At 41.5% G+C, this 27122-nt stretch overlaps 1 protein-coding gene across 5 annotated transcripts in view; it reads right to left on the reverse strand.

The window, feature by feature from the left end:
* The window catches only part of LOC125891173 (uncharacterized), a 136593-nt gene that overhangs the window by 73820 nt on the left and 35651 nt on the right, over positions 1-27122 (reverse strand). For 3 of the 5 annotated variants that reach the window (XM_049580211.1, XM_049580209.1, XM_049580212.1), the window contains exon 1: positions 14820-15042. The exons of the other annotated variants lie outside the window; for them this stretch is intronic. In XM_049580211.1, coding sequence (XP_049436168.1) covers positions 14820-14909 — 90 coding nt within the window. In that variant the 5' untranslated portion in view covers positions 14910-15042. Of the gene's footprint in view, positions 1-14819; positions 15043-27122 lie in introns of those variants that run through there. 5 annotated transcript variants of the gene reach the window in all.

Raw genomic sequence — 27122 nt, forward strand, 5'->3', positions numbered from 1 at the left:
ACACATTACTTTTGGATGGATTACTCGCGAATGCAGGGTCGCACAGAAATGCCACGCATATCACATGAAAGCGCAGGACCAGAGCTTTCCTCTCCTCATCTCCTGTTCTGAGAAAGTGTTAGGGTCTCCTTGATGTCAAGATTGTCAACCTGGCGTGAACAAACTGAGTGAATGTGTGTTTTTGAGTTTTTCTATGACTTCCAGGGAAATGACTGGGCTTTATTTATTTTGGTTTTCTTTTACATCTCTCTCTCTCTCTCTCTCTCTCTCTCTCTCTCTCTGCGCAAAGGTGAAGTGGCTGGTCTTTATGGGGTGCCGTTTGTAAAGTGTCTCACGCTGAAAATAACATCAACATTTTGCCACATTTAGCTTCAAATAATGTTTAAATAAGTATTGTGATTTTTTTAACGTCACCTTTTACCTCATTTACAGCAATATTTGTTAACTTAGAAATATATTAAATAGTTAAATCTAAATATTAAATGTGGCACCTAAATTTTAAATGTTAAATCTAAATGCTAAATCTAAATCTAAATGCTAAATCTAAATCTAAATGCTAAATCTAAATCTAAATATTAAATCTAATTGCTAAATATAAATATAAATGTTAAATCTAAATATTAAATCTAAATCTAAATATTAAATCTAAATGCTAAATATAAATCTAAATATAAATGTTAAATCTAAATATTAAATCTAAATGCTAAATCTAAATCTAAATATTAAATCTAAATGCTAAATATAAATATAAATATAAATGTTAAATCTAAATATTAAATCTAAATCTAAATATTAAATCTAAATGCTAAATATAAATATAAATATAAATGTTAAATCTAAATATTAAATCTAAATCTAAATGTTAAATCTAAATGTTTTGGGTGAAACTAAATATTTAGCTAATATGCAAATTCACACTGCCGGTCACCGGAAGTACCAAAATAAAAGTTCGAGATGGTCAGACTGTGTTTATAGAATCAAATAACAAATTAAAACCAACTTATCGGGGGAAATGGACACTTGAACATACATTAGCGTGATAATAACTACCTAAAATAACAAGAAACGTGTTTGGAGAAATTTTATTTGACGTGTACTTTGAGTTGTTAGTGTCCCTTCGGAGGGATTAACAACTTAAGCTAAGCTAACAACCGTCAGCTCTTAGCCCTGTTAGCAGTGTCTGTAATGACTCATTAACTCTTAAACGGTCCGTGAAAAAAATATTTTTTTCCAGCGGATATCTTAGTTACAACATGATTGAGCTAGCAAAGCAGTTTTGTGTTGCGATGTGTAGTATTTATTCAGTTTTGGGAAATCACGATGTCTAGAAAGCATCAGTGGCTGCAGCAGCAGCAAAGCTATCAGGACGTCATCTGTTAAATGTCTCCCATTGTCGGATACGACATTAAACTACTCCAGTTAGCTCAATCATGTTGTAACTAAGACATCCGCTGGAAAAAATATTTTCTTCACGGCCTGTTTAGAGTTAATGAGTCATTACAGACACCGCTAACAGGGCTAACAGCTAACAGTTAGCCTCGCTAATCTACGATAACCATGTTATTAATTTCAGAACGTGATAGTAATGTTTGTTCAGTCATTATGTTTATAGACTTTACAAACACCAGATTAGTCTAAACGGTGATACAGTGGCGTGAAAAACGTGAGATATGCATATATATATGTTGCTAAACTCCGCTGGTTTTCTACCTGGAAGTATTTGTAAACAACAAGGTGATTCCCTCCGAAGGGACACTAACAACTCAAAGTACACATCAAATAAAATTTCTCCAAACACATTTCTTGTTATTTTAGGTAGTCATTATCACGCTAATGTATGTTCAAGTGTCCATTTCCCCCGATAAGTTGGTTTTAATTCGGTATTTGATTCTATAAACAGTCTGACCATCTCAAGCTTTTATTTTGGTACTTCCGGTGACCGGCAGTGTGAATTTGCATATTAGCTAAATATTTAGTTTCACCCAAAACATTTAGATTTAACATTTAGATTTAGATTTAGATTTAATATTTAGATTTAACATTTATATTTATATTTATATTTAGCATTTAGATTTAACATTTAGATTTAGATTTAGATTTAATATTTAGATTTAAATTTAGATTTAGATTTAGATTTAGCATTTAGATTTAACATTTAACATTTAGGAGCCACATTTAATATTTAGATTTAACTATTTAATATATTTCTAAGTTAACAAATATTGCTGTAAATGTGGTAAAAGGTGACGTTAAAAAAATCACAATACTTTTTTAAACATTGTTTGAAGCTAAATGTGGCAAAATGTTGATGTTATTTTCAGCGTGAGACATTTTACAAACGGCACCCCATAGGTCTTGTCATACAAAGTTTGATGGAGTGTCAACTGGACAATATGGAGATATTTGCATCTTGAAAGCCGGACTACAAATGTGGATAGACAGGGAGAAACACACACAAGCCTAAGACGTGGTAAGATACGATATTCCTCACTATATGAAGTGACTGATAACAAGATCTGTATAATGGATTGTAAAGAAATTCGTCAGGTTTTTATTTTGTAGACAATCAATCTGGATTTATGGCATGATAGGATAACAGCACAATGATGTGTGTGGTATCATTGGAAAGCTCTGGGGTCCGTTTCACAAAGCAGGTTCAACAAACTCTGAGTCTAATCCTGAACTCTGAGTTGATCTACTCTGAGATAGGAAACTCTGAGTTTCCGGTTCCAGAACAGCTGATTTGAATCAGTTTAATCAACTCGGAGTAGTTTCACCTGGAGTTAAGCACGTGCACCACAACTATAAAAAGCATCAGCATCAATGGAGCCCCGATTCAACGAGTCACCATGGCAACGGGGAAGAGGAGGGCAGCGTTTTTCACCCCACTGGAATTAGAGATATTAATGCGGTCATACGGCGACTTTGAACATGTTTTCAAAAAGAAGTGCAACACCGCTGCAGCTGCAAAAAAGAAGGAGACGGCGTGGGAGAATGCATAAGTTTAAATGTAGTCCTTTGCAATCACAATAATATTACAGGGGAAAACTGCTTGAATGGTAGCCTATTAATTTATTTCATTTAGGTGCAATCCCGCGGGGGAGAAGCGCACTTGGCAGCAGCTTAGGATGAAGTATAAAAACATTGTTCAAACAGGTAAGACCTCGGCATAATCTCATGGGGGTGCCTCATTTTGATCATGTTTCACATTGTAAAGTAAATATTAAGTGGCTGTTTGACTGTGCAGTTGTTTTATCCCCAACATAATGCTGTTTTCACACACATAAATGTCTTCTCATCTATATCATGTTCCGTGTAAATAATTAAGCCTATTTAAACTAACACAGACTTCTACTCAGCCAACAGAAAGAAGGCAGATGCCTGTAAAACGAGCACACTTTTCTGACCGCCCTGCATACAGTTGCCTTACTCAAGTGCTCAGCGTCTCCGACATTGTACAAAAAACTTCCATTTGCAAAGAAACGCAGGGCAACACACAATATCTGCTGGGATGTGAGAGCATGACTACGACTGGTAATGTTGCAGATGTAAGGACGGATTAGGTTGTGTATGTAGATGATGGAGTGTGACGTGAAACGGTACAGCTCAAAAAGATAATTGTCTGGAAATGCTAGAACATCTATGCGCGGTCTGATAACCATCTCCCGACAAATATTTAATTCTCTGCGCAGTAATGCTGAATCCACGGGATCGTTATCAAAAGGACATGCCATGTTAGTGAAAAAAGTCGGCACTTACTGTGCCTGATGGACTTCTAATATACTGACTCTGACGGCAGAACTAGGCTACGCCAAAACTCGCCCGCTGACTGAATGAATGAGGAAATCAAATGGAGTGTGTGGCTCTGAAAGAGGGCGGAGACAGAGAGAAACTCGAGGTTCATTGAGAAAAACCTGGTCCCGACCAGGTTAGGTTCATAGAGTCTGTTACTACGGTAACTGACCGAGAGCTTAAGTTACCTCTCTCTCTCTGAAACAGGCTAGAGTTACCCCTCTTTCTCTGGTTTGAGTTACCTCCCTTTTTGAAACGGAAAACTCAGAGTTTCCCTCATTTCAGGGTTAACAGACTCTGAGTTTTCACTAAACCTGCTTTGTGAAACGGACCCCTGGTCCTGCGCTTTCATGTGATATGCATGGCATTTCTGTGCGACCCTGCATTCGTGAGTAATCCATCCAAGAGTAATGTGTGTGCAAAGCTGTATGAAAGCTCTGTTATACATCATTTTAGTTTAACTTTATCATTTTTTTTTCACAATAAAAACATTGAAAATAAACAGAGAAGAACAGGTGTGAATTTGTACGCACTATGTTCGAGCCCATAGGGTTAATGGTGCCCCGGCAGCGTCAGGGGGAAACGCGGCGGGACAAGGACAAAAGTTAAGGCGGCCAAAGTTCAAGTGGGGCAGGCGGGACAGAGGGGGTGGTGGATAGGTCGAACAAACACTGACTTTCACACGAGAGCGGTGTTCGCGTCCTGTAAGATTCTAAAGCCAAACCCTGTGCTTTTCTGAAAACCAACCACATGTGTTTGTTGTTCAAAGGAAAAAAAAACGCAGTGTTGTACCGACGTAGTGCGAGCATCAGAGAGAGAGTTGCACCACTCGAGGATTACAGCACCTGGCATACCAACACAACCCCAGTTTATCCTGTTATAACAACCCAGTCTCACTCCGAAGTCGTCAAAATCCGGCGCTTGGGCAGTGACTTGCGCCATCAGAAACCAACCAAAAAACGTGTCCTTTAATGTTGGCATGATACACAGCCGATAGCCGTTAAGGTGTCAAAAGTCTGACTGGGGCAAAAGGAAGGGGTGGTGGATGGGTCCAACAAACACTAACCTTCACCCAAAAGAGTGATGTTTGCATCCCGTAAGATTCCAAAGCCAAACCCTGTTTTTGTGTTTGTTGTTGAAGGACAAAAAAACGTCATTTCACGGTGTTGTACCATGAAATGACGAAAATAATAAACACTGTTTATTTATGAAAAAGACTGTGTGGAAACGTTACATTTCCTATGAAAACAGAAGTGTATTTTAAAAGAAGACAATGCATGTAACAGGCAGAACTTGACACGGTGTCCCAGAATGTCAACAACCAACACACCCAGAGTACCTTGCATGTCGTAAGTGGACTTGGAAGGTCCAGTGTGATGTATTTACTATTGTCACGTAAAGTCTGCGAGGGCAGAGACTGCAAGCGGCTGACAGACAGACTGTTTGTTCGTTGCCATGGAAATGTTCAACTATTGCTGCTGCCATATTCATATGTATGTCATATAAACTGATGAATAGCAGCTACTTAACTGTTCCTGAAGATAACGAGACATAAATCCCATGTATGGTCTTTTCTGTGACTGAACAAAAATGTACATCTCTATATAACAGGCTACAGCGTTCAAAATCAGAAATGTGTGTAAATAAGGACAATAACTCAATAAATTGTGTATTACTGACATACAAAACCTTCTTTTGTTGTTTTTTAGTCATTCTTTAGCCTGATACACTGCACAACCTGATAGGCTGCAATAATGAAATGCATTTTCAGTCTCAGCCTAGACTTCTACATATCTCTGTATATGATGTGGTTGAATATTATTTCTGGCCCACACAATTCGAGTAACATTTTAACAGACCTAACTGTCAATAACTATTTTACACATTCACAAGTTAGAAAGAAAAAAAAAAAGCCACAATGTCATGTCCGTATGGCAATGAATTGTGGGACATTACATCAGTGAACTCTGTACCCCAAGTGGGCTCTTTGGAAGTCTGCAGAAATTCCACTTGAAGCCCCCTGTGGACTGGCTGAATTGTGGATTTAGACAGCCCTCAGCACTCGCAGACTTCTGCGCCCGCAAAGTCTGCGAATCTGCCAAGTGTGATGAAGTGCGGACATTTGGATTCGGCCTGTGACCAAACGACAATAGGCTTGTTAGAGATGAGCCAGGCCTGCGCAGATTCAATCACCGACGATCGCCGCACAATGCATGCTGGTTAGATTTGTGTCCGACTTTATCCCGACTTGCTCTGAAGTGTTAGAAAAGTGGACAGCGATACTCTCGCGAGAGCAAGGTGGCCGCAGTTTTTAGAGCCAGGCGCTGTGGTTGCTCTCCTTTTAATTTAGCATCACAAAGACTTGTGGTCAGTGGGATGTGACGATTCTTAAAATAACGTGTACAGATGTGAAGCCCTGACTGTATCTGACTGAGCCTTAATGAACGCTGTTGTCTTGTATTTGATTTCCTCTGAAAATATGAAACTTATAGTCAGACACAATTTATTTAGCCTGTGTAGCTGAGGGGACAGGTCAAACTGATATGATGCTGATTTACAGGAGAATTCAATTTAAAATGGAGGTTGAACCATGAACAGAAATTACAGATTGCGTGTAACGCATTTTAATAAATCAATCTATCATAATTAACAGAATTGGAGACTGAGAACAAACTGATGTATAAGATGATAACATTTTTAATGAATCAACATCACATCGGACAGGATGTGAGTGTTTCTGTGTCTTCCTGTGTGGACTGAAGGCTGCTGAGAACTGTCCTGCTGAATCCAAATGTCCAGACTTCACCACACTTGCAGATTTGCAGTCTTTGCGGGCGCGTTCAAAGGAAGTCTGGGAGTGCTTAGGGCTCCAAATCCACAATTCAGCCAGTCCACAGGGGGCCTCAAGTGCACTTCCTGCAGACTTCCAGAGAGTCCACTTGGTGTGCAGACTTCAGCAGGCTTCACTGATGTAATAACCCACAATTCATTGCAGTATGGATGTGACATTGCGGGTTTTTGAACTGCTGGGAAAAAAAAAACCTAATGAATGTACAAAATAGTTATTGACAGTTAGGTCTGTTAAAATGTTACTCGAATTGTGTGGGCCAGAAATAATATTCAACCACATCATATACAGAGATATGTAGAAGTCTAGGCTGTATAGAGATTGAAAATGCATTTCATTATTGCAGCCTATCAGGTTGTGCAGTGTATCAGGCTAAAGAATGACTAAAAAACAACAAAAGGAGGTTTTGTATGTCAGTTGTAGTGTAATGTACTCATTTAATGTAGAGTTGACCTTTAAGATACCTATTAAAGCAATGTACTCTGTGCACTTACAGTTGCTGGGATTCACAGGACCACAGATGATTTATCATTTGGTAAAATCATCACTGATTTCAAGGCTTTTTCCTCTGCATGCTCTTTGTCTTCAAACAAAGAGAGCTAAGTGGCACCCATCTCCACAGGAGGTCTCACCTCACACCTCAGTGAGACTCAAGTCCCAAACTTGATTCGACAAGACCTTTTACAGTGACATGTGACTCTGTGATGTCACAGGCATCGGTACAAAGATCTGCTCACTTCCACAGAACTTCCTCTTTTTGCCCTGGAGCTTCAGCAGCTCACACCTCTCTCCAGCTGGGCCTGGAACCGAGCAGAGGCCCAAGCCCTGGTTCCATAGCCCAAACCACTAAAGGGAGGGCAATTGATCATGGACTCTGTTGCAAACACAAGGTTTGCAACTAGCTTTCCGGCAACAAGGAACTAAGTGAGTTAGCACCCAGCGTCTAACTCTGCAAGGACCCCGAGCGACCAGCTTCCTGGGATCAGAACCTTTGGAACAAAGGACAACAAAGACTGCAGCTGGAACCACCTTCCCAGCCTTCTTCTGCCGGCTAACAGCAGTACACCACCGAGTGACTCTTTCCTCATCCACTCAAGGATCGGTAATGTAACAACTGGGCATAGCTTATCACAGCTTTACAGGCTAAGCAAGACTATTTAACTTGTATGTGATTTGATGCTGTTTACTGAGTATTGTTGTGATAGAATGCAGTTAGGTCATTGATTAGTTGGCTTCGCCAAAGCTAAGTGTTTAGTTTGCTAATACTGTTCCCAAACAGATTCTTGCATGCAACTAAACAATCTCTGCACTAATTCAGACCGTTTGCAACACACGTCACATTCACATAGACTCATTAACAAATAGGCTTTCAACAGAGCTACACCCAAACAGGCATTTCAAAGTTCCCGCATCTTTTCCTTTGTCTTTGTCCTGACCACACGGTCAGACAACCACCTCCAACAGTAAACTGAAGCAGCCTTGATTCAGCCATTTTGGTAGTTCTCTGTTGTCAGCCATTTTGTTTTGTAAGCCAAACGGCTACTTGATCACCACACCCGCCTTTGTCTTTCTCTCTCACTCACTCTCTCTCTCACTCACTCTCTCACTCACTCACTCACTCACTCACTCACTCACACACACACACACACACACACACACACACACACACACACACACACACACACACACACCAAGCTTGTATATAGTTAGTTAGAATTTGTGTGTTTTGGTTTGCTTTACTTATTTGTGAATAAATATAATTCTTTGGAATCATGCCTGCTGTCTGTTTAATGTTGCACAAGGGTGAATAAATAGTCAACCTCTGCTGCGCCAAGAACTCCGAAATCCTTCAGGCGTTACTGTTAATTTTGGTTGTTGTCATTAATTTAATTATTAATCAAACTCCAAATTAATAGTTTAGCCTATTTTATGAGACTGATATCTTTAACTGGCTATCATTTTTCCCTTTACGGGAATGGTGCCCCACGAGGTGATTTAATGTTAATTAAGTCACATTATTTAACATAATTATTAATTATTAATAATTATTAATTATTTCCAATAGCCAATTTAACCCCAACATATTTGATGCCTTCGTGTGAGGTAAATATATGTTGATTCCCAACACAGTCACACACTGGTTTATTATTTCATGTATTTTCATGACACACACACACACACACACACACACTCATTGAGCACTTGAGAACTGGAAAGTACCTAGGATTCACGGTGCGTCATTTTTAAAAAAAAAAATAGCATGAGGATGAGGTCAAACATATTGGTGGAAAGTTAGAGGAATTCCAGCTTGGCCTGATATGACCCTGGTAATAGGAGGCGGGCCGAGACTGCCCGGGAAAGCATCAAGTAGGTAGGCAGGCTTCAAGGGAAGAATGGTGAGCCGTGACACCGTTATGTTCAGCTCAAGTGGGTAGGATTAAAGAAAAGAGGTGGAGACTCTACAGAATCTTCACCAGCAATAAAAGGGAATGCACAGACAAAGAAACTTCAGTCCTGCTCCGGAGCTTGACTCATTGAGTTGTATGTGTTGTTGCCTGCGAACACATTAAACTCAGTTATACTCGATTCTACGTGTCTCCAGTGATTCTTTGACCTGTGAGTATTTGAGTTATAGACACTTAACAGAAAAACAAAGTAAGTTTGTTCAGGAAGTAGAGAACGAGGTTACACACATTTCTGATTTTGAACGCTGTAGCCTGTTATATAGAGATGTACATTTTTGTTCAGTCACAGAAAAGGCCATACATGGGATTTATGTCTCGTTATCTGCAGGAACAGATAAGTAGCTGCTATTCATCAGCTGACATACATATGAATATGGCAGCCCAACATTGGCGGAAAATCTGGCAGTGTAAAAGGGGCTTCTGACACACTGATCCACAGTCAGTCCTGCCGAATGCTGCTGTGTGCCGGTGTATGCAGACACGCACCGAACCATTGTGAGGCAGATGAGGGGGGAGGATGCAATCTTTTTAAAGTTCTAAATACATTGTGTTGCATTTATAATTGGCACAGGTGCTTTCAGTTTTTATTATTATATAATTTAAAATTGTATAGTTTCCTCAAATTATATATTCGGGGGGACAATTCCCCAATTTTCCAAAGCGGGCGGCAGCTACACTCGTTACTGTTAGTGACATTAACCCTTAGAGAGTAAGAAGGCAATAATTTATCAATACATGTGTTCAGCAGCATGAACATGTAGACAGCGATATTCAATATGCTCAGTCCACAGTCCCTCATCCACGACGAATTGTTACTAACAGGCCTGGAATTTCGTCATTTTAGGGGCAAGGCCACTTGGCCTTTCATGTTGTCAGTTTTTTGAGGGCACAAAGGCCAAAAGCCAGGGCAGCAAGGCCATGAAATAAAACAATGATTTTAAGTCCACGTCCATAATGAATTTAATTTAAGGACTGAGGATGTATAACTATCTGTGAAATGAATAAATAAAACAAGCTCAAGTAATAATAAGTATAATAAGTAATAATGTGATTTATTTAATAGCACTAATAAACCCAATGTGTTTTAAATATAGAACAACCAGGTTCATGTATTTATAAACAAACAATCTTAAACATTAGTGTCAGTGGCGATTGCTCTGAGACTGCAAGGGAAGCTCAGCTTCCCCTAAAATGTCAAAAAAATAAGTGGTCAAATATGTACTGTTGTGTTTACATTTCATTGACTAAATATGCGCTAGAATGCGTTCAACTTTTGTTGAGAATCAGCTACTTATCACAGGTCACTGACGCGACTTTCTTCTCATTCATTCCCGTAGCGTCACAGTGCATTAAACAGTGTTGAAGCTCAGCGTCCAAAGACTTCAGTGGGGAAGCATAGAGTGAGTTGTTCCACTGCAGCGAAACTAGACAGACGCCCCTCCACCGTCCCAAAGCACTCACAGGCGGTCACACTAGCCTCGCGCAGCAGCCCCAGCTAGCGAGCAAGCTAGCAAGCTGCACATAATGGCAGACAATTTGAATACTGTCGACCGGATTTTGGCGAAGCCATTTGATAGTCTTCCTTACGAGGAGAAACTTACAGTTAAACAGCAGGGCAGATCAACACCTCAGATTGATTTGGTGCAAAGGGTGGGGAAAAGTAACAGGTCTTTTCAGCTATCCTGGTATGACAAAGTAAGCTGTCTGACTGCAAGTGCTGTGACAAATAAAATGTACTGTTGGCCATGCCTCTTGATGAAACCATCTCAGGGATGTATTGTCTGGTCAAAAGTGGGTTTTGGGGATCTATAACTTTGACAGGGCATACAAAAGGCATGAAAAGAGCAATGAACATGTGAGTGCATGTGCAAGGTTAAGTTGCCTGGGCAGAGTCAGGGTTGAGCATGCAATCAATGAAGGTGCTCGCATTCAAGTGGCAAAACATAATGAAACAGTCAAACAAAAGAGGGCCTTCCTAAACCGCCTTATTGATGTGACTTCCTTGCTTGGTCGTCAGGAGCTGTCATTTAGGGGGCATGATGAGAGTGGTGAATCATCCAACAAGGGGAATTACAGGGAGTTTACAGAAACATTAGCTAAATATGACTCTGTCCTGGCCACACAATTCCAGTCATCAGCTGTGTTTTCTGGTATGTCCCATGCAATCCAAAATAACTTGATCTCTGCTCTTGCAGCCACTGTTTCTGATGAGATCAAAGATGAAATTCAGGCTGCTCCCTTTTTTGCATGGCAGGTGGATGAAACAACTGATATAGCTTGCCGTGCCCAACTCTCTGTCATTGTTCACTATGTGGATAGCACAGGTAAAATTCAGGAGCGCTTTATTGGATTTTTTGATGTTTCTGGGGGGAGAGATGCTCAGTCTGTTTTTGAGGTCTTGAATGAGAGCATGCAAGGCTACAATTTCAGGGAGAAACTTGTGGCACAAACCTATGACGGGGCTGCTGTCATGGCTTCAGCTCTCAATGGTTTGAAGGCCAAAGTTAAAGCAATAGCCCCCAGTGCAATGTTTGTGCATTGCTATGCACACAGACTGAATCTGGTGCTGTCTCAGGGGGCTAAATGCTTGTCTGAGTGCAGAATATTTTTCGCATCACTCTCTGGGTTTGCCACATTTTTCTCAAAATCCACAAAGAGGACGTCTTTTCTTGAGTCTGCAGGCTGTTCAAGGTTGCCCAGAAACGCTCCTACTCGATGGAATTTTACATCACGGATAGTGAGCACTGTGGCAAACAATTATGATGCCCTCCTGCAGACTTCTGAGAAGATCATTGCAGATAAGACCATGGATGATGACACATTAGGTTGTGCCAAAGGCTTTGTGATGAAACTGGAGGATTTTGAGTTTGTGTTCATGTTGTACACATATGAACAAATCTTCTCTGAGACTGATGTGGTGTTTGATATTGTCCAGCAGAGGGCTATGGATGTTCTGTACTGCAAGAACAGAATTGAGTCTCTTCTTGCTTTTGTCAAAGAGAAGAGGTCAGAGGGGGCTTTCCAAGCTGTTTATGCCAAAGCAGCAGATCTCACATCAGACCCACAAGCTGAGCCCATGAGAAAGCACCGCCTGTCACAACTGCAGGATCCCGAGGAGCGCTACAGAAATCTGTACATGGCCATCCTAGACAATCTCACAGAGCAGATTCCTCGGCGTTTTGCAAATTTGGAAAGCAAGGCAAGGCAATTTTATTTATATAGCACCATTCATACACAAGGCAATTCAATGTGCTTTACAAGGGAAATATGTTAAGATAAAACATTAAAGGAACAATAGATCATTAAAAACAAAAGCTAAAAGCAAGAAAAACAGTGCAGAAAATGCATTTAAAAAGCAAACATAAAGCAAAAGCAACAGCAGACAAATATAAAAACAATAGCTACAGATTATCCTAACAATAAGTTACATATCTAGTTCACTGGTAAGCTGCAGTAAATAGTAATGTTTTAAGCCCTGATTTAAATGAGCTGACAGTTTCAGCCGACCTCAGATATTCTGGAAGTTTGTTCCACAGGCGGGGAGCATAGAAACTAAAGGCTGCTTCACCTTGTTTGGTTTTAACCTCGTTCTTGTCTAACCGGGGAAGAATCGAGCCTTTGTGTCCTTCCCGAGCCACGTTCTTGACAGACTATTCAATTACTATTTCAACTGGGCCACATTTCAAAACCAGATGTTGATGGGCCACATTTTTAGCAGCGAGCAACTGATCCACTTTTTTTTTTGCATACATAAATATATTTATACAGGCATGGCCCTCCTCAACATGATGCAGAAACAGACTAAAAAAGAGCTGTCAGTGCACAGAAGCATAATAAGTTACATTAACAGTATCTAACAACACACACTATCTCTCTAGCAGCATCTCCCTCTCTCCTCCACACACACACATGCACACACGTCACCTCCTGATGCTTTCCTTATAGGTCAGTTACACAGGATATAGTTTTATACAGTCCGTGGCAGCAACAGTCATGTTTACAACAACAGTCACTATTTAAAACCCAATAATATCTCACTGGAATACCCTCTACTGAGGATATTCACTGTCTGGGTCTCATTCATGAAAAGTGAGTACATCTGTGTGTAGATTTGCACATAAAAGCCTACGCTACTAAAAACCTACTCCGGATTCAGGAACGCCGCGGGAAACTCAGATTTGATCGTAAACACGTGTATGATCATGAATGCCAATCCATCATAAAGTGACAGCGCGCTCCCGGTAATCAGCAATCAGCATAAATCCCCGCCCATGAATAGCCAATGACCACCATATAAGGAGGTGTAGGTGCATCCTGTCGACCTGTCAGTCATGGCGTAAAGAAAGAAAAAAATAATTTTTCCGAAGTGGAGATCAAAATAATTTTGGGTGAAGTGGACTTAAGAAAAAACATTTTCTTCAGTTAGTAGTGGTGTGACAGGGACAGGCAAAGCGAAGGCCTGGAGGGAGGTAACAGATGCTGTTAATGTTGTCTCCGTGGTACAAAGAACCATGTCAGAGGTGAAGCATAAATGGTTTGATATGAAACTGGAGGCAAAGAAATGCATAAGCACACACAAAAAAATACAGCAGCCACAGGAGGAGGAGGCTCACAGTCACAACTATCTGCTGCAGACGAGCGCATCGCTGGCATAACTGGGGAGACCTTGACGGAGACAGCGACAAGCCTAATACATTCTGAAAATCATTGATAGCGTAGTGGTCACCAAACAAACAGAAGATTCAGTTGTGGAGTTTTGAATGAAGTGGGAACGGGAAACCAGAGATGTTTTGTGCGTAATGGATAAACTCTAAATCAGTGATGGCTGTCGGAATGTAGAGCTATTTAACATTAATTTTAACAAATGATACGGATAACATATAGCCTACAGCGGTCTGTATGCATCGTCTTCAAATTATTTGAATCTTAATAGCCTAAAGCTGTTTTATACAACGTAAATTAAACATTTTCAGATTAGATTTATTCATTCAAATGATCAAATAGCCACAAAACAAACAAACAAACAAAAAAAAACGAAGGCCGAAGAGGCTGTGATCCGGCTGTCCTTACGGATATTTTTATTATCATTCAACATGTAGAAAGAACGTGTAATCTATTGAGTCGATTTACATAGATAATTCACAATCATGAACCTAATCTGGATCTTAAACCTGCTAACTGCCAACTAATTTAACTAAATGTGTTATATTTTTAATATTTTGTCATGTTTAGATTACGTGTTTCAAAGGCGTCTGTGTATTGTGTACATAACAGAGCGCAATACAAATTAAAACTGTAATTTCCAATAGTGACAAGCAATATTTATGTGCTTTACTAAATTTACACAAACACTACGAGTGGTCAGGAGCAGGAGTAGATTCTGTTAATAGCTACAAAAAGATCGGAGCCACTAAAATATTGATGAATGTGGACATGCATGTAAATTTCCGTCTGCGAACAGTTTACACACAAATTCCTTCTGCTCACGTTTCATGAATGAGACCCACTGTCTGCAGGTCGGTTGCCTCAGGTACATGTTACAGCTTTCATTTGAGTTTGTCTTTCAGTTTGACACTTATCTTAGAATTCTTTTAAACTGAGCTGCTGGCTGAGACAAACAGCACCAACTCTCTGCACCAGCGTGTAACCAGCCAAGCTGCGGAACTAAATAGGCCTACAGGACACACGGCGAATCATCTACAGCACATACGCACCTTATAACAACCTCTCTCCCGATACTGGATCCTTCCTCGCTGATTGTTCCGCCGCTGTCTCCTTCTCTCCGTGGGCGGTATCCCCTCCATCACTTACTACAGGCTGCTTGAATAAATCTGTCCTCTGTGCACCATCAGCCAGCAACGCCGTTTTCTTCTCTCTGCCCCACCCGTCGCCGGTGCCGGTTTTCTCTCTATCAGTCCACTGTGTGTCTGAGCAGTGGGTCTGCTCCATACTTTCAGTTTCAGTTGTGACGACAACAGGCGTCATTCAGGGATACATGTATGGCAAGCCGTTTTAACATTTAATGACTGGATATTCATTACTGATATCTGCAACATAATTTTGCCTAGTCAAAACTCTAATTACAGATATCTGTAATTCAGTTTTGACTAGTAAGATTCAAACTATTTTTGCCATTCATGTGTATGGGATTTGTCATTATAGATATCTCCAATGTAGTTGCGGATATCTGCAGTTGTTATTGCGGATTTCTGCAACTGAATTGTGGATATCTGTAATTCCAGTTTGAGATATCTACAATTTAATTTTGACTAATCATAATTCAAGTTCAAGATATCTTTAATTATCATCAATTGAAGATATCTACATGGTCCTTTCTAGATATCTTGAACTGAGTTACAGATAGTCAAAATGACGTTGTAGATATCTCAAATTGGAATTATAGATAGTCATAATGTAACTGTAGATAACCGAAATAACAATTGTAGATATCCGCAACTACATTGGAGATATCTATAATGACAAACCCCATACACATGAATGGCAAAAATAGTTTGAATCTTACTAGTAAAAACTGAATTACAGATATCTGTAACTGTAGTTTTGACTAGCCAGAATGATGTCAGAGATATCCGTAATTCAGTTTTGACTAGTCAAAATGACGTCAGAGATATCCGTAATTCAGTTTTGACTAGCCAGAATGACATTAGAGATATCTTAAATTAAAATTCATACTAGTCACAATGGCATTACTACTAGTCAAAATGACGTTATAGATATCTATAATGGTAATTCCGGATAGTCAAACTTAGCGATTAAATGTTAAAACGGCTTGCCATATACATGGGCTGCTGTGCAGTTACCATTTCACCAGCCGTGTCGTCAGGTCCTATGTATGATAGGACCCACCCAGTAAAGCTGCAGGGATCTTAACTCTTACACCTGGAGCGACATCACCTTTGTGGTGCTGCTTTCAGATGCCTTTCACAAGTATTTACAAGTATGCGATTTCTTTCAAAAACATAGGGAAAAAAGGTAACGGGCAAGTTGGTGAGAAATGTCCCACACATCGCAAAAAAATAGTTTTAAAAGATATTTTAATAATATTTTTTTTTAAAAAGAAATAATAAAAAAAACGTCAATAATTTTCTTGTTTTTAATTTTCTTTGTGGAATTGCCTTGCTGCCTACTCGGTAAGTTAGCTGAAGAACATCATAGTGTGTGCCAGGGCTGACGTCAAAACCCGGAAGTTTAGCATCGCGCTGGTTCCCGGAAGAGAAAGTGAATGTGATTTTTGCATTGCGTTTTGGATTATGTCAGAATAATGACTACTCCACGGTCGCATGACTCTTGACGTCACCGCCACTAAGCTTTCAACTGATTTCGGCTGCTTTATTTTAAAAACATTGTATAATGGGGAAATCGGACTGTTTAAGCTAAATAAGAAGCTGTAATGGCGGACTGCCAGCACTCTCGCCTGTTCGGGGGTGATGACGTTTAATGTCCCCGACAGGGTTTGTAGTCGCATTGAGCAACTTGTTAGCAACCGCCTTTTTTACGACACGTAAAAGCTTCAAAATTCACAAGTAGGGTATTTACTGACGTGTTTTATGTCGTAGAACAAAACCTGAAACTCGCTTAAAGCCGCTACAAGGAACTTTTAACTGGATATGCAAAAGTCTCTCGTTTCTGCTGAAGTCTGTGCGTGACCTACAACAGCAAATGAGACCATCGGTGTGAAGATAAGCTATTTCTATATAGTATCCATACCTTTAGGAAACTGTGTCTGGGTCCGTCGCTTCCAGGATGAAACGATTTACGGCACTCAGACGGCACACGTCATCTTACCTAGCTGCTTACATTTGACTAGTAGTGAAATGAAATAGTGACTATTATAAATCGGCGCAATACGCGCTAGAGCTCATGGAAAATGTAGGCTTCATTCCGGCAAAACTCTACCGCTTTTGTCCACAGGGTCGCAAAAATCAACTCAAAATGAAAGTTCCTTGTAGGGGCTTTAAGCTTTTGTTAACCACAGACCTTATTTGAGGCATTTTACCAAAATCCCATTCAAAAAACGTATTGACTTTTAGACGACAGAACCGGAAGTGCTAAAAGCGCTAACGGAGTTCCGGGTTTACTGGCACACTCTATTGCTATATTGTGAACATAAATGCATTTAATTGTGAGTTACATCATTAAAGAAACTGCTTTTTGAGGTAGATATTTCAGCTATTTGATTACGTCAACTAATGCAAAAGAGCTAGTTGTTGCGTTCAAATTATAGCTAACCAAGACTAACGTTATAAACAGTTCTAACATTACCTCAAGCTTATTACACGGCTCTATTAAATGCTGTATTCTGATTGGTCAGTCGCGGCATTCAGTGGTCTGATATTACTGTGTAATGACCGTTGCTAGTAGCAAGCGTTGAAGTGAAGTGGCTGATTTTAACATTTCTTTTAACTTATTTGGAGAGTAGCTATAAGGATTTTGAGGAATGGGATGCCGCTGAAGAAAAAGAATACCTACGGACTTTGTCTGCCAAAAACAAAAGAAGACGGATTTGAATACACACTTGGCAGTCACTTGACATTTTACGTGAGTTTTATGCCTCGGTTCAGTCCACTAAGCCTGGGTGAGTACATAACTTTCACCAAAAGTTGTCGAATCCGGTCGGTTTTAATGCACTTCGCGGGGGCAGACAACATTATTTATTTAACTCATAATTAGCCGTGTAATATGCAGGATAATGTATAATGAACTGGGAAAATAACTTCCGACAGGGGAATAGTTAGAGTTATTTTCCCAGTATTCACCGGCTCATTATACATTATCCCTTACATAACTCCTTGTTTGAAACATACAATTAGCCTACTTGTGAGTATTTTCTTAAAGAAACTGTTTAGTTGCTTCAACTGCAAGTTACTGCTAATGTTAGCTTAGCTAGTTTGTTTGTTGATACAAAAAGGCACCAGCCTTCAAGGTTGATTGCAGAGATTAGTGCCTTGCAGGCTGGTTAGAAGGCTAATGGAGCTTTCATATTATATTTCATATCATAATTTTCATTATTCAGTTAGCTGCCTTCAAGGCTGATTGTCGAGATTAGTGCCTCACAGACTGGTTAGATGATTTCATATTCTATAATTTTCATTATTCAGTTAACTGCCTTCAAGGCTGATTGTAGAGATTAGTGCCTTGCAGGCTAGTCACTACAATCAGCCTTGAAGGCAGCCTGCAAGGTACTAATCTCTACAATCAGCCTTGAAGGCAGTTGTTTCAATGTGTTTCTCTGTTAGAAAAATGGACTTACTTGAAAAATGTAATATTAAGATACAGAAAGAAAGAACAGAGGAGGTCAATGATTTCAAGATTTTAGGAGTAATTTTAGATTCTCATTTAAAATTTGATAGATGTGAAGAAGATTTAAAAAACAATCCAGATTAACCTTAATTGTTTTAAATTAATGAGGCACTATATAGCTACCCACACAGGCAGCCCAGTTATTCATGCATTCTCTGATTTCCTCTCACTTTTCATATTGCATGACAGTATGGGCTCAAGCATCACCATCTACAATCAGACACCTCACATCTTTATACATTCAGTCGATCGTCTCAGACTCAGGGGGACTCAGCATCCCCTCCATGTTGAGTTTCAGATGCTGCCATCAGGGCGGAGGTTTTGGGCCCGTCCCGATACCCCCCCTTAGCCCTACCCCTTGGCCCTACCCCTAGATTTGCGCGTTTCCGCGAGGGGTAGTGGCGTCCCAATTCCTTTTTGTGTGTAGGGGTAGGGGGCATAACGAGGGGTAGTGGGTATGAAACTAGCCCTTCGGAGCGAGGGATTTCAGATGCTGACTTGCCAGCGAGGGGTAGACGTCGCCATGGCTACCACCAAGCAAGAGATGGGGGGAAAAAGTTCACACATAGCTAACGTTACTGTCGTCAGGTTGCTTGTTAGCTAGCTAGCTAGCTCGCACTGTCTGGTGTCTGTCATCTCTCCTGCAAAATTGTCGGATTTTTCACATTACGATAACACACCTGCTAGTATAACTATGCTGCCTCGTAATGTTAGCTGGTTAGCTAGCGAGCAGAAGTCCCCTGTCGTCTGTCATTCATCAAACGAAGCATGATGAATGTGGCAAACGCGATAGGTAGGATGAATGAGACTCCATTGTAGATGCTGCTTGGAAATGTAGATGGCTCTCAGCTTCCTGTTTAAAATAGTTACGTATGCGTGAATGTAACCGACGCAGTGACGTAGTGAGTGGTGTCCCAGTTCCTAGGGAAAGATTTCAACCCCTACCCCTCGTTGCTTCATTTCGAGGGCCAAGGGGTAGTGGACAATGGCTAGGGGTAGGGCCAAGGGCTAAGGGGTAGTGGACAAGGGGGGTATTGGGATTAGGCCTTAGCCTCCCTAAATGTAGCACTAAGCGTTACAGATCATCCTTTGTTCTGAGCTGAAAATTAGCAACAGCTATAAACTCTCTGTGCTACACATCAGTCCCATACTCTGTATTAATGTACGTGCTGTATGCTAAGATATTGATGTTTATGTTTGTGTTGACATCAGCTGTCAGTTGACACCTTTCACACATGTCACGTGGGTGTGGTCAGGGAGCAGTGATTGAGTGATTGAATGAATGGGCATATGTTCACCTGTTCACCGTGGCAGCTGCATGGAGAGGGGGTGAGCAGGGAGAGCGTATTTTTTGTTGACCACTTAATCTAACTGAAAACTGGGTATTTGAACATCTTGCCGTGCCTTGCCTTGTTTTGCCTGTTTGTTCGCTGTTGAAAATAAATACGGACACAGTCGGAAAACTCGGAAATGGCTTTGTCGTTTGTGTGGCGAGTCAGCAGTGCAATGCTCCCTCACTTAGCCTCTCAGTGACTTTGTCTTTTGTTTGGAATCACTATATTGCTTAATTATATGATTCTTATTGACTGCTCAGAATAAATGGACACAGAAGGAGAGAGGTGCTCATATTTCATCCACTATCATAAAAACCAGGCCAGTTGCCTCAGACTGAAACTGAAAGAATCACTGCTCGTGCTGTGGCAGTTAGTATGTGGCACTGTTAACATGGATAGAAAGAGAAAGCCAGCAGCAGGTGGTACAGAAAAGGAGCACCAGAAACATGAAAATGGCTTTGCTGGCTGATGCCGCAAAGTGTGCAAAAATAAGTGATTAATTGAAGCAATCTGCAGCAGCAGCAGGTGATGATGGGCGAGAAGCCTGCAGAAGAATCACACAAGTATATTTGAGTCTATGAGTGTATGAAAGGAAAAAAAATCAAAAGTTTAACCAGAAATATTTGGGGAGAAAAGTAAAACTTGAGCTAACATAAGAACAACATAAGAAGTAAAACACGACTTTATTGATCCAGACGAAGTCCAAACTCAGTAACTGTAGAAATGAGTTGAGATGGTGAGGAGAGCTGAAAGCTAAAAGTTCACATTTTGATACCTCTATGTCGGCGACAGCAGTGGCTGGAGGTGTTTCAGGTTGTCTCTCTGTCCATCCCTCCGTCTGTCTGTCCGTCCCTCCCTCTGTCTGTCCATCCCTCCGTCCGTCTGTCCATCCGTCTGCCCGTCCGTCCATCCCATTCTCTTGAAAACAATATGTCTAGAACGTCTTGAGGGATTTTTTTCAAATTTGTGACAAACGTCCTCTCAGACTCCGCGATTAACTGTTAAGAATTTAGTGGTCAACGGTCAAAGGTCAAGGTCAGTGTGAAATAGGGACGCAACGGTCCTCGGTAAAATATTGAACCGTTCAGTCCGCCCTGCACGGATCACTACGTCCTTATGGATGGCGGGTTTTCGGTTTTGCAATTAATTTTGCATTGATGCTTTACAGGCCACTGTGTGTGTGTGTGTGTGTGTGTGTGTGTGTGTCTGCCTGTCCACAGGCCGAGTCCATGGATGTATAAAGAGAACAGCCGAGTCAGCCTGCTGCACAACAGCCCTTCCCGCGAGTTAATGTCCAATCACTGTTGTGGCTCCGCCCACTCACCCCCTCACACTGTTGTAACTGGAGCCGGGGAAAGTGACGCTGGCCTCACATAGAAAAGAAGTGGAAAAAACAAACGGAGAGTCATGGCAAGCGCAAGCGGAGGAGTTGAGAGACACAAGTTTGAAGAAGCACCCGCTTCATACAAATCTCCAGTGTGGGATCATTTTGGTTTCGCTGTTGAGTGAAAACAGTCTGCAAACGTTGCTTGAAACATGTCTAGTGTTTCCGCTACCATTATATTAGCGCTTCCCCAACGGCACCCCGAGACTGAACACACAGTCTATGGAGTGGAGCCTGTGTTTCGTTCAGGCTTTGTCACGCAAATAACAAATTCCAGCACTTGAATAGGCTGTAGCACAACACAGCAGCATGTCAAGTGCAAAGTCAAGCAAAATAAAATAAAGATAATTTTGTTTCAGGCCTTTGAGCGAAATGCCAACATCAGCATGCTGACCTGCTCACACTGATGATATTGTGCAATATCTTGGCTGTACTTCCAGGTCCAGACTCATCAGTAAATTCTTGGGGGGGTTATGTGACATTGTTCCAGTAGTCTTCTTTGGATAACCTCCCACATAATGTAACATAAGAGCAAATACATACATACACATACACACACACACACACACACACACACACACACACACACACACACACACACACAGTAAGGTGGTGCTCATAACCAAGATTGGCAGGTCTGGATTCCGGACTTTTACCCCGGAGACCGTTGCTTTTGTCTCGTGTGACACCAAAAGTGAACAGAGTTGTTTTAATAACAACATAGTGTGCTAGCATGTGTAGCATACTGTGCTAGTGATGTTATATTATGTTATTAATGCATGTAGTCATTTTAAATTAGGCTCTGGTGACCTTAATGAACATGATAAACTTAAGGAAGTACACTTAAAAACAGTTTTTACCAGAGTTCTAAGTTTATTTAAAAAAAAATACTGTTTGCATTTAACGAGCAGAAACTGTACATTTCTTGTGAAAACTAAAGTTTATTTTGAAAAGAAACAATGCATGTAATGAGCGTAAATTGAAATGCCATTCCTGAACATCCAGACATCCAGAGGGAGCTCAGAGTAGAGCCGCTGTTGCTTTGCATTGAAAGGGGTCAGTTGAGGTGGTTCAGGCATCTGATCAGGATCCTCCTGGGCGCCTCCCATTAGAGGTGTTCTGGGCACGTCCCACTGGTAGGAGGCCCCGAGGCAGACCCAGAACACACTGGAGGGATTACATATCTCATCTGGCCTGGGAACACCTTTGGGTCCTCCAGGAGGAGCTGGAAAGTGTTGCTGGGGAGAGGGACGTCGGGGGTGCTTTGCTTGGCCTGCTGCCCCTGCGACCTGGCCGCAGATAAGCAGATGAAAATGGATGGATGGATGGATGGATGGATGGATGGATCCCGGAACAACCCAAAGTGAAGCAGAACAAGGTTTTCCCACAGGGCTGGGCGATAAAACAACTATGTACAAAATAACGATATATCTTTTCAAGCAAGATATAAATTAAGACAACACTGTATATATCGATATAGGGTCAAGCTGCGTTACATCACTCACTCTCGCTCCAGTGCTGCAGGTGTGCAAAAAGTTAACATACAGCCCTGCTATTTATTTTATATCATTTTTCAATTACATGTTGTGCAGCTGCGTAGTTTGAAACAGGGGAAAAAAATCCCTGTCTTTACATTTTATTTTGATCACAGTCTGTTTTAATAAAAGTGCTTGTGACATCTCAAATGCGGCTTACACTTGCAACTGAACATGTAGCCCATTTCCTAGAAAATACCGAGATATATATCGTGTATCGCCATTCAGCCTGAAAATACTGAGACATGAATTTTGTCCATATCGCTCAGCCCTAGGTTCCTAGGATGTCATAGTGTGACGTGACGGGCCACTGATCAAGCCTTGGTATTTGACTTGTTGGGAGTGAGAATGTGTCGCTCATCAGCCAAAATATAAGACGCCTTAAATTTTTGACCTGATGGTGACATAAGATGAAAGGTTAATAGATCACCAAAGTGATATATTTGTGAAGGGGACATAAATGTGTGCACCAAATGTAATCCGTCAATAGTTGTTGGCATTTTTCAGTCTTGACCTAAGCAAACCTTATTTTGCACATCTGTGTGTGTCTGTGGAGGTTACCAATAAACCCCTCCTCCTCCTCTTCCTCCTCCTCCACCTCTGTCTTCAGAGGACTAAAAAACCCCCCAAATCTTTTACTTTTGCTTTCTGTTAAACAGCGTGGAGATCTGTGACTGTTAATAGAATTTTAACCACTTCAGTTTGGCAAAAACAACAACAGGGTGCAGAAACCTCAGCAGTTCTTGTAAGACTTGTCTGTTTTACTTTCACTTGTCCAAATGTCTTCCTCTCCCCAGTGAAAAAATAGCTGCATGTAAGTGTTAAAACAAGTCTGAAGACCTATAGAAATGTGTGTATCATTGAATGAGTGAGATTGAACAAAATAAGTTCATAAGAGTGCAGTGAGTGCAAGTAAAGTCAATCTTGGTTTCAGTCCTAAATCTGTATATTTCACCTCTTTTAAAACAATATTCTGTTTGCAGTTATTCAATGTCTTTTCTACTGTTTCGCTCAGGAGAAAGGTAAAACGTTTGTGCGGTTTTCTTTTTAAAAAAGACAAAGAGTTGAATTTGTTTGACAAGTTTTTGTGTATCTGTGTGTGTCTGTGGGGGATGATGTTACCAATAAACCCCCCCTCCTCTGTCTTCAGAGGACTAACCCCCCCCCCCAAATCTTTTACTTTTGCTTTCTGTTAAACAGCGTGGAGATCTGTGACTGTTAATAGAATTTTAACCACTTCAGTTTGGCAAAAACAACAACAGGATGCAGAAACCTCAGCAGTTCTTGTAAGACTTACCTGTTTTACTTTCACTTACATCATCCAGGGCCCGTATTCACAAAGAATCCTAAGCCTAAAAATAGCTCTTAGTGACGTCATTTTAGAATTTTCCCTTGGTAAAATAAAAGTTATTCACAAAGCATCTTAGGCCTTAAGAGAGCTCCTAAGGTAAAAAACTGTTAAGAGGAGGGAGGAAGACTTTTAAGAAGCCTAAGAGTGTCTTAAACAGAGAAGATGGCAGAAAGACAGAGAGGAAGGAGAGATATTCTCCGTCAGAGCATGTGAGCAGAGCGGAGCGGGTGAAAATTTCTGCTCCTCGCTCGCAGACCTGTCACTTTGCGCCGCTCGTCCGCTCCGCTTGGTGTTGCGCATTCTTCGCTCCGCTCCGCTCCACTCCATCATAAATTTTATCCCGCTCCACTCGCACACCACTCCACTCAAGAAAACTGTATCGTACTACCCTAACCTGTAATCTTCTTTTCACAAATAAAACATGAGCTTGGTAGATTCTCCGTGGAAGCCCTCTCCCCTCTCCCCGCAGTTAGGGACCGTTCTCCACGGTACTGCTGTCAGCAGGGTGGAAATAAGTCAAAGTGTAGAGGAGGCGGACTGGGCGGCCAACCTCCGGGGAAGCCCTCTCGCCTCTCCCCGTAGTTTGGGGACCGTTCTCCAAGCTACCGCTGCTTCTCTTCTCAGTTTCTTTTCTGAAGTACACAGTAAACTCCATAGTTTTGAAAGAAAATAGTGTGGGTGTGCACAGGTGCAAAGATGCATTCTGGGTGGGGCATGAGCGACCGGAATGAAATTGGAGCGAGAGATAAGGCTCCGCTCCACCTTTAAAAAAAAATAGCCGCTCCTCGCTCAACACAAAATCCTTCCACTCTCCGCTCTAGCTCCGCTCACATGCTCTGTTCTCCGTATACTGAACGACAGCAGGGTCCAAAACTAACACTCACCACTCGCCAATTACGGGTAGATTTTGTCTCTGGCTGGTAAATTTTTAAGCCCACTTGCCACTCTGGCGAGTTATTTTTATACCAACGAAAAATGCATTTTTTGTTACTGGAGAACGATGATGGTATCGGCTGGTTTCCTGGCAGAGTAATGTGTATTTCAGGCACAGATGATCTTTGGTCATGTAAGTGTGTCAGTCATGACGTTAACACAGCGCACCGAGGTGGATAGCTGTTAGGCTCGTTGGCAAGGCACAGCCGTGAGCCTAGCACAGCGTTAGCCGCAGCATGACCAGGGGTCCGTCCCAAGTCTCTTAAATTACTGCTAGTTATCTTACCTAGCCGACTTTGCTAGCTGTTTAGCCCCTCCCACCTAGGAAAAAATGCGAGGAGCTAGCACTAGGAGCGATGAGCGAGCATTGTTGGTTTAAGAGACATGAGACGTCCTTTCCACTGAAGCGTCACGTGAAACGACGTCCATTCCTGATGATGGCAACACAGCTGGATCTGCTGCATAATGGAGCCGGCATTTGGCGTACATCCCAAGTCACATTATATTCGCTGACTTTGGTCTCACACTTGCATGTATTACCATTGTTATTGAGTCATTTGCCAAAGTTTGTTGCAATTAAAGAACGGTCTGTAGCCCTGCCACTGTCACTGTGATGAGCATCATTATCATTATTATCACTATTATTAAATCCACTCGCCATCATTCAACATGTCAGCTGCTGAGTGAATAAGACATATCAGACCTGTCAGTCTGCCTCAATCAATTCAGTTTTATTTATAAAGGCCAATATCACAAATCACAATTTGCCTCACAGAGCTTTACAGCATACGACATCCCTCTGTCCTTATGACCCTCACAGCTGATCAGGAAAAACTCCCCAAAAAACCCTTTAACGGGGAAAAAACGGTAGAAACCTCAGGAAGAGCAACTGAGGAGGGATCCCTCTTCCAGGACGGACAGACGTGCAATAGATGTCGTACAGAACAGATCAGCATGATAAATTAACAGTAATCCACATGACACAATGAGACAGACAGAGAGAGAGAGAGAGAGAGAGACAGAGAGAGACAGACAGAGAGAGACAGAGAGATGCAGGACAGACAGTAATGACAGTAGCTTACAACAACATGAAAGTAATAATATTAATTAATATTAATATTAATAATTAATATTACCTACAAGCTATTAAACATTATTCCACTCACATAACATGCAGGACAATTAATGATGGGCAAATGTGTTTGTGTGTGTGTGTGTGTGTGTGGTTCTGGACTTGAGCTGCACATTTAACAGCCACGCATCACCGACAGTCCGCTGAACACCGCAATGGATTGTGAATGAAATAAACTTAATTACAACATGACAGTCTTGCACGAAATATCATCAACGTTACTCTTTGTAGTCACGTAGGTACGTGAATTACAGCGTGTCATTGCAAAGAATGCATGTAACGGGTACACTTGAGCTGTTTCTCTGCCATCTCGTTCAAATGAGCCAGACGTAGAGGGCGGGTATTTATACGTCATGGCGTTCAGCTGAAAAACTCTTTCGGATAGGAAGCTCTCAGCCATCCTAGCTCGTAGCTGCTTAAAGCTTGCTGCTAGCTCCTAGTGCTAGCTCCTCGCTGCACAAATAAGAGACTTGGGACGGCCTAGAAGATGGCGGACCTCGAACGACTTCCGGTTCAAGCGAGGAGCTAGCAGTAGCACTATAAAAATAAGAGACTTGGGACGGACCCCGACAATGCTCGCTCATTGCTCCTAGCGCTAGCTCCAAGCATTTTTTCCTAGGTGGGAGGGGCTAAACACCTAGCAAAGTCGGCTAGGTAACATAACTAGCAGTAATTTAAGAGACTTGGGACGGACCCCCGGAGGAAAGCACAGCCAGTTAGCCTCCGCTAGCTCCCCAGCTAGCCCTGGCTCTCCGTTTGGATCCAACCAGAGCACCGAGCCCCGGTTTGTTATTCAGGTTAAAGTGGGAAGAAGCAGTGGGTTTATCGGGCAGCTGAGTGAAGTGGAGCCTGCGGAAGAAACACCGGACCGTCTGAATGTAATAGTCCGTGGATGTGCTGTGGTGCTCGGCTGCACAGATAGGAAACCCCTCGGCTGACAGGATGTACCACTCTCTCACTCTGTTACTTTGTTAATAGGCTCGTTCGAGATGAACTGTGCCTCGCCTGGAAAGTAGACGAGAGCAGG

The sequence above is a fragment of the Epinephelus fuscoguttatus genome, linkage group LG7 (genome assembly GCF_011397635.1).
Source record: "Epinephelus fuscoguttatus linkage group LG7, E.fuscoguttatus.final_Chr_v1".
In the NCBI taxonomy this organism is placed as follows: domain Eukaryota; kingdom Metazoa; phylum Chordata; class Actinopteri; order Perciformes; family Serranidae; genus Epinephelus; species Epinephelus fuscoguttatus.